Below are 13,463 nucleotides of genomic sequence, written 5' to 3' on the forward strand. Positions count from 1 at the left end.
GTTTCCAAAAGAATTAGGTTTCATCAGAACACAGCTCACATTTCTGTTGCAGAAAGAGTGCGGAGGTCCCTGGCACATTCGTTGGACCTTTGCTGATTTAGGAGCTGAAGACACTCATCAGGAGAATTTGTCAGCAATTTGAAATCCTGGCAGCTAACAATAAAAGCTTTTGTGTTTTACTGATGAGAATGATAAGTTCAGCACCTAGAATTACATTAGAAGAACCTTTGGAAAAACGCTTCTAAATTTGTACTAATTTTTACATGTATCTTTGGTCCTAGAATAACATAAGGAAAAGAGCATTGATTTTCAATATTTTGCTGGGCTGTATTCTTAGGACCGTAAAGAAGTATTGGTGAATCAGTAACATTAATGTAAATATAGCTCATGATTTTTTAGCTCAATACTTGAATTATTTTAAAAAAATAGAAAAACAACCCATTTGAAATTCTCCACAACCTTATTATTATTCTCTGCCACTTCCAACTACTATACAGTAGTTTCTATAAAATGCCTTACTGATGTAGCAAAAAAAAAAATCTGTCTTACATTCTACACACTAAATGGATGTTAACTGTTATGATACTGTGGTCCTAAATGAGATAGATATACAGAAGTCAACTGAAGACTCATTGGTCTTCAAACAAGTCCCAGAATCCGCAGCTTAAAAAATCATAGAATAGAAACAGTGGAAAAATTCCTGTTCTGGAAAATACTTTTTAGATAAAATGACAGATTGTCATCTGCTTCTGGAAACCTTTTGGATCACATCCTCAACAGTTTTCTTATTGCTGACTACCAGGTTTTGTATGATAATTAAGATGTAAGATTAAAACTTAAATTAAAAACTGAAACAAATTCTTTCTACTGTACAGGTGCGGGGTTTTTTCATCCTAACACACTTTTAAAAAAATCATAATGTGCTGTGCCACTTTTTTTGACAATCTGGAGGTCAGAAAATGACATCCATCCATCTTGACATATTCACAGCCAGGTAACTAGTACAGTATCTAAAATTTATCAATTTTAGTGTAATAACATTCATTTTCTGCAAATGCTCTATTCGCTCACATCAGAAACTTTCATTACAAAAAGATTACCATGAAAACATTGTTCAGCTGTCTCCCCAGTCTGGCTCATTAGGCAAAGCATTGCCAGCAAACCAAGGATGGTGATCCTTCTCCTCTACTCAGCACTGGTGAGGCCACACCTGGAGTGCTGTGTCCAGTTCTGGGCTCCCCAGTAAAGGAGAGTCATGGACATATTGGAGAGAATCCAACGAAGGGCCACAAGGATGATTAAGGGACTGGAGCATCTCCTGTACGAGGGAAGACTGAGAGAGATGGGACTGTCCAGCGTTGAGAAGAGAAGGCTCAAGGGGAATCTTATCAGTGTATACGACTACCTGAAGGGAGGGTGCAAAGAAGACAGAGCCAGGCTCTTTCAGGACCAGAGGCAATGGGCACAAACTGAAACACAGGAGGTTCCCTCTGAACATCAGGAAACACTTTTTTACTGTGAGGGTGACGGAGCACTGGCACAGGCTGCCCAGAGTGGTCGTGGATCTCTCTCCTTGGAAATATTCAAAAACCATCTGGACACGTGTATTGGGTTTACATGGCAAGGTTTGGGTAGGGGGGGAGCTGCAGGGGTGGCTTCTGTGCGAAGACACCAGGAGCTGCACCCATGTCCGACAGAGCCAGTTCCAGCCAGCTCCAAGACAGCATCTGAGAGAAAGGAGTGGGAATATGTGAGAAAAACAGCTCTGCAGACACCAAGGTCAGTGAAGGAGGGGGAGGAGGTGCTCCAGGCATCTCCTGGAGATTCCTCTGCAGCCCATAGCGAAGACCATGGTGACACTGGTTGTCCACCTGCAGTCCATGAAGGTCCACAGTGGAGCAGATATCTACCTTGCAGCTCATGAAGGATCGCATGCTGGAGCAGGTGGCTGTGCCTTGAAGGAAGCTGTGACCTCATGGACAACCCATGCTGGAGGAGGTTCCTGGCAGGAACTGTGGCCTGTGAAGAGGAGCCCACACTGGAGCAGGTTTGCTGGCAAGACTTCTGGCCCTGTGGGGAACCTGTGCTGGAGCAGTCCATTCTTTAAGATCTGCACCCCATGGAAAGGACTCATGCTGGAGCAGTTCTTGAAGAACTGCAGCCTGTGGGAAGGACCTACGTTGGAGAACTTCATGAAGGACTATATCCCATGGGTGGGACCCCACAGTCAAGCAAGAGAAGATCATGAGGAGGAATGAGCAGCAGAGGCAAAGCATTATGAAATGACTGCAACCCCCATTCCCCATCCCCCTGCACGGCTCAGAGGAAGGAGGTAGAGAAGTCAAGAATGAAGTTGAGCCTGGGAAGAAGGGAGGGGTGGGGGGAAGACGTTTCTTAGATTTGTTCTTATTTCTCATTACCCTACTCTGATTTGACTGGCAATAAATTAAATTAATTTCCTCAAGCTCAGTCTGTTTTGCCTGCAATGGTAATTGGTAAGTGATCTCCAAGTCCTTATCTTGACCAAGATCATTTTTGTCATATTTTGCTCCCCTGCCCATTTGAGGAGGGGGAGTGGCAGAGTGGCTTGGTGGGCAGCTGGTAGCCAGCCAAGGTCAACCTACCACAAAATGTTCCTGAGCAACTGGTTCTAGGTGGTCCTGCTTGAGCAGGGGAGTTAGACCAGATGACCTCCAGAGGTCCCTTCCAACCTCAACCATTCTGATTCTGTGAAATAGACCTTAACTATTTGGATTCTGAAAGTGTTCAACCCTCTCTGAAATATCACTGCATCATATAGCGCTTCTGCAAAATCTGTATCTCTATACTTGTACAAACACGGTACTTATCTAAGCTTTATATCTTCTATCAGATTTAAGGTCCAGATTGATGGGGTATGTTCTTGTTGTGTGCTGTCGGGGTGAACTGTTATGGATTTAACACAATGGGTCACTTTCTGCTTCGTGTAGAATCAAAAGGTTGGGGAAGGGATCAAAAGAGTGATTTCACATATTTGGTCTTTTCTGAGGTTCTGGAAATACTTCCTGTAGAGCAATTGACTGATAGCAGTAAGGTCCACAATAGATCATCTTCTCATGGATATTTGTTACTTGTTCTTTTCACCCTTGTATTCTGAAGCCCATAAACAAAAAAACAGAAAACATTGTTTTATGAATGTGATATCTGCAAATGTAGGATATAGATACCAAAGAAATTCTGGTTCATTTTACTCCTTTAAGAATAACTTTATCTGTTCAAAATATTTAATAATATGGAAGGCTATACACATCTTTTTTTCTTCTAAAAAAGAAGGTTTGAGATAAATTCTTGAAAGTCTTTAATAATTCTTGTTTTACGATCATTTCTTTTAGAAAATTAAAATTCCAGAAAGTGGAACAGAAAATACTTTTGATTAAACAATAATATCTTGAAATGAAGCCCTTATGTATATGAAGAAACATTCCTTTTTTCTTTTTCATTTTCAAATCCTTATGAGGTTAAATTATGCAAAAGTCCATTGTGTGATATTTTTTTGGTTCTTCTAACATGAGAAGCATGGAATTCATACCACCTGTCATACTATAACTCTTCCTATTAGCTTCTGTTTAACTATGATTTGCTCATATTAGCCTCCATTTGGAAAAAAAAAAAGGAAAGAACCTTTAAGTACTTGATTTTAAGATCATTGAAATTAATTGGACTGCTTATTTCATCTTTTAAAACAAAAGAAACTCTAATATAAGCATTTACACCTTACCCCATGTTATTATCTTTTTTTTTTTTTTTTTTTTTAATAAAATTGATAGGGTTTTTTTCTTTTTTTTATTTTGGATTGGAATTTTTTGGTGTAAATCAAAATTCTCTAAATTCCTTTGATCTCTTTGGAATTCCATGGAATCCATATAGCATGTTCAAATCCAGAGAATATTTGGTCCCTTTCATATTTTCACTCACTGCTGCGTATACTGTCCAGAAAAAATGAAATAGGCTGATTTAATTCCTTCAATGATACTCCATTAAGGTAAATACTCAACTGAACCTCAGAGGTCCAGTAAAACCATAAAGCTATCCCACAATTTTTTGACATGGTGGATAACACAATTCATTTGTTCTTTCCTGGGGTTTCATGCATCTCAGGAGTACTACAGATGCCAAGTTCCTCCTTTGATGTACATGGTTAGCAGTAAGGAACTCAGATCTACTAGAAAATGAGTTTACAAGGACCTCAATTTTCTTTGCAGTTTGTTGTGGGTTTTTTCCTTTATTGGGTAGACTCCAATCCATTAAAAAAACAAAACAAAACAAAACAAACAAAAATCCACAAAAGCTCAAACCTATCAGTGGCCTAAACTGGTGCTTCTGTAAGATAATGCTTCATTCAATCTCTTTATTGTCATAGAGATTCACTCAAGAAATCAATAAACAAAACCATTTTCCTGCAGTTATATTCTATATTTGGTGTTTGATTTCTGCACATATACTACTTTGATGTAGATACAACTTTGAAAAGATACAACAGTACTAACAAAGGAGGTGAAAAAGTATGTCTAAGTAGTTAGTGGGTTTGTGCATTTGCTTAGATCCAAATTGCTAAGCAGGTGTGCAAGTAAGGAAAATTAGCATTTCTGAATTCATTTTATTCATATTCAGTAACATTTTTTCTTTAGTTTGGCTTAGAATTTTATAGCTCCAGAGAGCCAAGAAATAATGGTAATTCCTCCTTTTTCTACATATCTTGCAAATACTTTTTTGCATGTATTTACCATACTGGTTTTTAAGTTTGGAGTTCTCCAGCAATTGGAAGCCTATGGCGCGTTCTTTTTTCATCTGTCTGGTGAAGTCTACTAGTCCTATAGATGTGGTTGCCAAATATTGAAGTAGATAATATTCATGTCACCTCATCTGAGCTATGTAAAAACTGAAGTTCTTGCTCTTGTTCTTGGTCTTGTGCTCTCTCTCTCTCATTAGTGGGAATAACTGAATTAATCTTGCTTGTTTTATATGCTTAGGAAACATATGTTGCCCTCTGGAGGTTTCAATAACTACCTGTTGACTACAGAAAAAGTTCAGAATCTAGTCTAAATAGGAATCTAGCAGTGAGAAGGATAGAATGACATGAGACAATTCTCCCATTTGAAGGCCTGTAAGATCTTAATAAACTTTATAGAAACTGTTTTGACCAGCTAACATGCACATACACCTTGAGTGTTTATATTGTGTTTCCAACAGAGTTTAATTATTTAGATTTAGGTCAAGAAGGTGATACCAGATTGCTGTATCTGTGCCTCTAATAAATGTAAAACTAGTCCTCAAAATGCCATGTATCTTTGATCGGGTCTGAGAAAATCAGAGATCACACTAATGCCCTGTTTAAACTTTGTTTCTTTTGAGTTAGCTGACATCCAGCATTAACAACAGTATGAACTGTCCAAAGTTTATTCCAGAAGCTAGCAAGAATGAGCCCAAAACTTCCCTAACTCCAGGTAAGGATGTGTAAAACTTAAACCAGCATTTCATCCGCAGTGGGAATGAACCACCCCCACCCAAAGAAACCCACAAAACTTTGAGCCAAAGCACATCACCCTACAGTAGATAACACAGGCACACATAGTGCTGGGGTACCCAACGCCTTACCCCAGTGTAACACCTTGAAGCTTCTTTTGGAAAAAGAAGCTGAGATTCAAGATTGTGGTCAAAAATGTCAACTTTCCAAGCTCTTTGGTGAATACCAAAGCCTACACAAAAGGTACCTGTCCTGGTTTCAGCTGGGATAGAGTTAACTGTCTTCCTAGTAGCTGGTACGGTGCTATGTTTTGAGTTCAGTATGCGAAGAATGTTGATAACACTGATGTTTTCAGTTGCTGCTAGTAGTGTTTAGTCTAAGGTCAAGGATTTTTCAGCTTCTGATGCCCAGCCAGCGAGAAAGCTGGAGGGGCACAAGAAATTGGCACAGGACACAGCCAGGACAGCTGACCCAAACTGGCCAACGGGGTATTCCATACCGTGTGACGTCACATCTAGTATAGCAACTGGGAGGAGTGAAGCCGGGGAATCGCCGCTCGGGGACTAGCTGGGTGTCGGTCGGCGGGTGGTGAGCAATTGCACTGCGCCTCATTTGTACATTCCAATCCTTTCATTATTGCTGTTGTCATTTTATTAGTGTTATCATTATTATTATTAGTTTCTTCTTTTCTGTTCTATTAAACTGTTCTTATCTCAACCCACGAATTTTACTTCTTTTCCCAACTTTCTCCCCCATCCCACTGCGGGGCGGGGGGGGAGTGAGTGAGCGGCTGCATGGTACTTAGTTGCTGGCTGGGGTTAAACCATGACAGTACCATATTACTTTGAGGAGTTAAGAGAATTAGAGTGAATGATGTGTACAATAGGTGTCCTAACTTTAGGCTGAAGAGTCTATATGTCTCTTTGACTCACCCACAGTACCTAGCAGGATCAGAATCTCAGTTCAGTTACTGCACTGAAATGAAACAGCTCTCTGCCTTGCTGTCCTGCCATACAGAGAATTTATTCCACCTAAAATGAGATGCTTCATTTGAATGCATTGAATGAACTGAGTTTCTGATCTTGCCAGGTACTGTGGGTGAGTCAAAGATACAGACAGACCGTAGATTACTTCCCCATTAACACAACTTGAGGGCATGAGTCCGCTGTGGCTGTTAAGCCCTTTAATGGGTATCTCTCTCAACTTTCAAATATCCTGCAGTAAAGCTATTAGGATCCTACTGTGGGGCATGCAGGTCTGTCCTCTGTGTCTTGTACTGTGATGAATCTATTGAGCGGAAACTCTAGCAGCAGCAAAACTGTGTTCTGGATAAAGCCAGGGGTAAGCAGCAGAGACTGATATCTGGAGTCAGAGCTGGCTTGTGAGATGCATAAAGGGAACTGTCTTGGGATAGACAGCCAAACTCAAGTTTTTTAACAGAGGGTAACTTGCAGAAGTCTACTGCAGGCAAGATGTGCCAGCCATAGCGTCATAGGTGGGGACGATGTAGGATCTGACCTTGTGTTATTGTCAGAATTATGATAGTTTTGTGCTCAGGAAAGGTGTAGGTCCATGCTGTAAGTCCACACTTCGGAGCTAGAGACAGTGGCTTATTGTTTATGTACTGCATCTAAAAAGGCAGTAAAAGAGACAAATTACTAAGGGAAAATGTGAATGGAATTCCTCCCTTTTGGTATCTGTATCTGAGTCAGCCGTCTCAGGCTGGTTTTGTAGCCAGTGAAGACAAATATGCATTTTTAGAGCACAATTCATGTGACGTATTTTAGATAGCGACTTTTCAGTGAGATGAATCAGTGTACAAATACTTATTTTTCTGCATTGGCTATAAATGGAGCCTAAGTGTGACTAGCTCAGACATTCACATCATAGGTGTCTGTGTTTGGTCAGGTGAATGTCATTCTAAGACGACAATGAAAAACAACTTCAATGAGTTCTCAAACAATGGGGCACACATCCAATAGACATACGTCCCAAAACTCAGTAATGGAGGAGTGGACTGGAAGTGTCATCTCAGGAACTAGGACTTCATGCATCAGTCAGCAAAGTTATTATGTTCTCCTCTGTTGTAGTTATTCCTGGGAGCCTTGTTTGAAAAGATTCTGTCTCTGTTGTTATTAAGGGTCACTAAATCTATTTACATCATAATTCATTAGAAAACCATAGGGTGCTGGAGATTTTGGGAGCATTTACAGTAGTGTTTCATATCATTGCTGAGTTAGACTGTTAGTTTCCCTGAGCTCTCTATAATATCACTGACAGCGAGAAGCCTGTACAAAAGGTGATTTAGAATAACATTGCAAGGTAGGTGCTCTAAAGGAATCAGTCTGAGCAAAGTGGTATGCATGCCATCACATAAGACACACCATAAAACTCATTTCTGGATTTCAGAAGCTATTTAAAAGTAAGAGAGCTAATCTACCTACAAGGGAGCAAAGCTAGGAATTGATATAAAATGTAGAATAAAAAATCAAATTCTTTTTAAACCTGCCATAGAGCTTTTATATCTATTATTTGCATTTTTATTTTATTTAAGATATTGTGGATATTTTGGTTTCTTTTCTCAGTAAAAATGCTTCACTTCACTCCTAGTACATAGGACCAACTAAAAGTTTAAATTAAGAATCAGTCTTGTTTGAACTTTACTTGCAAAGAAATGTAAATGTTTTAGTGAGGAGCTCTTTTACTGTACTTCTTTTTCCCCTCTAAAATTCCTTTCTTCTTCCCAAACTATACTGTAGTTACTGGTATTGTAAAAATGAGAAAAACCAGATGATGAAATTGCACATTCAGACGTATCGAACTTATTCTTGATCATATTGAGGAAAGTTTCTTCCTGTCCATGTATTGTGTTCAACTGAAATAACTGTTTTGCTTATTAACCATATCTTTCTGATATTGATATGATTTAAGACACAAAAAATTAAAGCCTTCTGTTGCTAAACTGAAGCAATATTTTAAAGTTTCTTCAGAGGAAAAGTGGGTTGGAAGTTTACTTTAAAACACTCAAGAGAAAATCATCAAAGATGTTTTTTAAGATTTATTCACTACCTGCTACCAAGCTTTGTTTATTTAACTATTTCTTGGGAAAAATAGAAAACTCAAAAAGCATTTTTTGCCATTAGAAACCTTGATAGCAAATAGTATTTTATTGCCATGGCTTAAGTTTATTTATAAAAAGTGACATACAGAATATTGGAAAAGGTCATTTAAGCCTTTATTGATCATCATGTCTGTCATATGTTAAGGATAAGAAAGTCTATTTACCACACCTGACAGGTTGGCCATATCATCCAGCCCTTTTGTTGATTTTTTTGTTTAGGGTTTCTTTTTTTAAAAAAAGGGGGGGTGGGGGGTCAGGGAGGGAAGTGTCTTGCTTAGGTTACAAAATTATCTCTGACACAACCTAACAGATACCACCAAACATAATGTTAGTAAACAGATAAATTGAAGCTGGAAGCAAAATGGGATAAGCATCTCCTAAAAAAATTGGAAACTAATCTTCTACAGGACAGACGTAGTAATCCCTTCTCCTTCCCTACTATCCCTTTGAGTTATGGTGCATCAGTTTAATGAAATAAGGCTCCAGCTGCTCACTGGTTAGCAGAGATTTCCACGGAGAGATGCATGCAGAAGTATGCAGGCTCTGGGGAGATGTTCCCTACCCAGATGGAACTAGTTTTACTTGCCAGGTCACAGAGATATGGGGTAGCATGGCCCTGCTCACTGAAAGCAGCTTTAGATAAGCCCGTGCACTCACAGATATCCCATGCTACTCACCTTCATGGATCTGAAATGCCTGTTAGCTCGACAGGTAGCTATTCATCTGAGGCCTCTTTTCACTCTGCCTGCCTAGAGCCACTTTTCTGAAGTCTACACAAAATCTGATGACTAAGGCTGAAATCATCAGCATGGCAATTGAAAGCTGCTGGTGTACCTGGTCTGCTTCCTTTCTATGAAGCATTTATTTACAAGGTCTCTAATCTAGCATTAACTCAGAAGGCAGAAGCAGTGATGATACTCCCAACAGCAGCTATTAACCCCTCCCACTACAGATCCTGCTTAGGTTGCATGACCTAATTGCATTACAGTGCAAGATAACATGTTGCAGATTTTATGGTACCTCTAAAACCAGCTCTATTAGTTATACAATCAACATCAATTAATGTAATAAATCAAGGCTAGACTAGCCCAGAAATAGCGAAGTCCACTGAACAGCAAAAATAATTTTAATACTTTCTTGTTAAAAGCCAAATAAATGGAATCAAGGCTACCAGTTTGTTAATCCATTAATTAAGATTAGTTGGGTTTCTGCTAGAAATCTGGCTGCAGAATCAGAGCTGAAGATGACAAATTTTGGACTTATGTTGTCCACACTGGATTGCTTCTACTGAAAAGAAGTTATCATAGCAGTATGTGTTGTGTGTGACAATATATGAAGTTCAGCACACAAATCTTTTTAAAAAAACAAGCAACAAATGTAGCATTTTATAAAGAATTGTTTTCATTTTATAGATGCTTATTCATCAAAATTTACTGAAATTTGTTGTTTTTCTTTAAAAAGAATACGCCAATTGTTGGTCCCACACATCCATACATAGTTTTCTAAGCCTTCTCTATAGAATGAGTTATTTTATTGATCAGGAAGCTGCTGTCTGGGTGCTCAGTGGAAAGTCTTAATGAAACACTTATCTTAGAAAAAGACTAGTAATATGGTCAGTGAAAACCAATTTTCTCGCATTTAATCTCCTAATCTATTTTACATTATTTCCCAGGGGTACCATGAACTTCACAGACACACGGCTTTGTGCAAATAATCAATTATATGACAGAATCTCATGAGTTTGAGAGTTGCTCTATAACAGTTAGCCACTTTTCTAAATGGACTTTTTCCTCTTTTGAAATAGTTAAACTTAGTCTAACTAGACGGTAAAGGACCCAGTAACGCCATTTGTAAAAAAAAAAAAAAAAAAAAAGAAAAAATTTATTTGGAAGTCACCCAATAAAAATTCATTGCTTTTTGGTCTTGGCAGGATATCCCAAATGCACATTATTCTGTAAGCTCTGTGAAACAATATGTAAGGATGACATGCTAAAACATCTTTCAATACCTGACATAGGTCCATTATATACTACACAAAGAGTATCTCCCCAGAAATGCGTACTAATCACAAAAAATGTTACCTGTTCCTCATCACATCAAACCTCTCAGGGTTGTGCACCTCTGGTAATGCCACCTTCTGACAAGCCATGAACACTGTGAAGCAAGATGACGATAGAGGAGGATCACAACTCAGTGGCTAGCATCACCTTTTGGGTTAAGGTTACATCAAATGATTGGTCCACTTTAGTCATACACATATGCAACCGCATGGAGGCTCTTGGGTTTTTAATCCACATCAGGTTTACAATTGACTAAATGATTGCAGATGACACAAAACTGGGAGGAGTGGCTGATACGCCACAGGGTCGTGCTGCAATCCAAAGGGACCTCATCAGGCTGGAGAAATGGGCTGACCGGAACCTCATGAACATCAACAAGGGGAAGTTCGAAGTCCTGCACCAATAACAACCCCATGCACCGATATATGCTGGGGGCCACCCAACTGGAAAGCAGCTTAGCAGAAAAAGACCTGGCAGTCGTGGTGGACATGCAGTTGAAGAAGAGCCAGTGATGTGCCCTTGCAGCAAAGGCAGCTGTGGGAAAATAATGGAAGATTGGCGAGGAGGATTGTAACACGCTCAAGTGACTTGCAGCTGGCGTGTCGAAAAACACATACATCATACTAATTATTGTTTAGCCTTGTGTGTTTGACAAGCAGAACATCTGTGTTTAGATAACATAGGCCTGTGATAGACTCAGAGGCACCCTACTGAACATGCTTGAGATTCCTGCCCTGCTGCGGGAAAAGCAAAGCACGGTGGTAAACTACGCCTGCGCAAATCCCTGATATAGAGGTGAAAACAGCATGTTCAGTGATCCTCTAGCATGGACCTCAGTGGTGCCTGCGTTCCAGCTTGTGTGCCTCTGCGCAGGTGCTGCTTCGGGGATCCCCCGGTTGGCAAGGTAACGAAAATAAATTTACACGTTGCATTTCATCCATGGTTTTGTGGTTGTTCCTACAACCTGCCTGTGCTGGTTCACACAAAGGAGAATGGTCTCCTGGGCTGCATTAGAGAATGTATTGCCAGCAGGTCAAGGGTGGTGATCCTTCTCCTCTACTCAGCACTGGTGAGGCCACACCTGGAGTGCTGTGTCCAGTTCTGGGCTCCCCAGTAAAGGAGAGACATGGACATATTGGAGAGAATCCAACGAAGGGCCACAAGGATGATTAAGGGACTGGAGCGTCTCCTGTATGAGGGAAGACTGAGAGCGTTGAGAAGAGAAGGCTCAAGGGGAATCTTATCAGTGTATACGACTACCTGAAGGGAGGGTGCAAAGAAGACAGAGCCAGGCTCTTTCAGGACTAGAGGCAATGGGCACAAACTGAAACACAGGAGGTTCCCTCTGAACATCAGGAAACACTTTTTTACTGTGAGGGTGACGGAGCACTGGCACAAGCTGCCCAGAGCGGTTGTGGAGTCTCCATCCTTGGAGATATTCAAAAGCCGCCTGGAATACAGCCCTGGGCACCTGGGTCCAGGTGACTCTACTTGAACAGAGGGTTGGACCAGATGACTTCTGGAAGTCCCTTCCAACTCAACCATTCTGTGATTCTGCAGTTCTGTGAAAAAGCTACTCACCTTTCTCTTAGATGAGGCTACAGGATGTGCTGTAGAGAAAACCATGACCAGATTTAGCTACGGTCAGATGAAACTTCTCTCATTAAGCCTAAGTGGCTTTGGTCAAACACTTACCTTGATTTTCTTTTCACCACAAAAATAAGTTTGTCTACTTCTCTGTGCAATTCCATTACAACGGTGATGTCCAGGGTACTTGATTATGGCAAAGGACAAGCTGTTTTAGCTATAAATTTCAGGTAAGAGACTGTGGGACCTTGAGGCAAAACTTAGCTTACAGAGTAAGTGTTGCTGAGAGATTAGCTCATATAGTCTGTGCTTTGTGTGAAGGGACTGAGATCTGCAGGGGTGTCTTCAGACCAGGATGTCCTTCTAGTTTATTCAGTACGGTGCCTAACAGACTCAAGGAATTTGTTTGCCTGATAACCTATAGTATGTGATAATCCCTGCACTCACATACTATAGCAATGTACTGTACCATAATTGTCCATGAAAGTTTTAGTTTGCTGTTGGTTCTATCAGTGCTTGTATCCACACCTTCCTTTCATTCATTGATGAGCCAATGGATAAAAACTATGGAATACATATTTAACTCAATCTCTATCCTCATCTTTCTAGAAATTCTTTCCTCTGAATGGTGCCCAATGCTACTTTCAATGCTAAAGGATTTCTGCCTGTATTTCTGATGCAGCCTAAACCCCAACTCCTGTATCTCTAAAAGCTTCTAATCTCACTCTCTGGATGTTAGAGTGAGCTGTCTCTTCCTTCTTCATGCCCATGCTGTTTTATTTTCCCCTCTGCTTTGTCTCTGTGGAGCAGAATTTCAGGACTATTTCAAATTTTGTCATTTTTTCTTGCCTTCCAGGCTCTTTCCACATACCATTAACTCATTGTCTATATCATTTTTCTAAAACCCATCTTTTACACTACAACTTACTTGAATAAAATATATCCAGTGGTATACACAGCTATCCATCCAGTGATGGATTAGATAGTGCTTTACCGTCTAAGTCAATACATCTTCACACTTCTTAGTCATCTCTTCCCCTTGATTAGACTTGACTCTTCCACGCCAGAAGAAATATGTTACATTTTGCTCAGAGTGCTGTGGCCAAAAGAAGTTTTGTGGCTCCATCTTATGTCACTCTGAAGCTGTCAGACAGGAAAACACTTCATCCTCCAATACCCACATTGAATTTAA

General features: G+C 40.0%; 1 protein-coding gene across 10 annotated transcripts in view; it reads left to right on the forward strand.

Annotated features, from left to right (window-relative positions):
- Positions 1-13,463, forward strand: part of MGAT4C (MGAT4 family member C) — a 419,270-nt gene that overhangs the window by 388,680 nt on the left and 17,127 nt on the right. Inside the window, exon 1 of one of the 10 annotated variants that reach the window (XM_030003155.2) lies at positions 11,506-11,588. The exons of 8 other annotated variants lie outside the window; for them this stretch is intronic. In XM_030003155.2, coding sequence (XP_029859015.1) covers positions 11,511-11,588 — 78 coding nt within the window. In that variant the 5' untranslated portion in view covers positions 11,506-11,510. Of the gene's footprint in view, positions 1-11,505; positions 11,589-12,888; positions 12,900-13,463 lie in introns of those variants that run through there. One more of the 10 variants, XM_030003156.1, reaches the window with a different exon arrangement.

Source organism: Aquila chrysaetos, chromosome 26 (assembly GCF_900496995.4).
Source record: "Aquila chrysaetos chrysaetos chromosome 26, bAquChr1.4, whole genome shotgun sequence".
NCBI classification, from domain to species: domain Eukaryota; kingdom Metazoa; phylum Chordata; class Aves; order Accipitriformes; family Accipitridae; genus Aquila; species Aquila chrysaetos.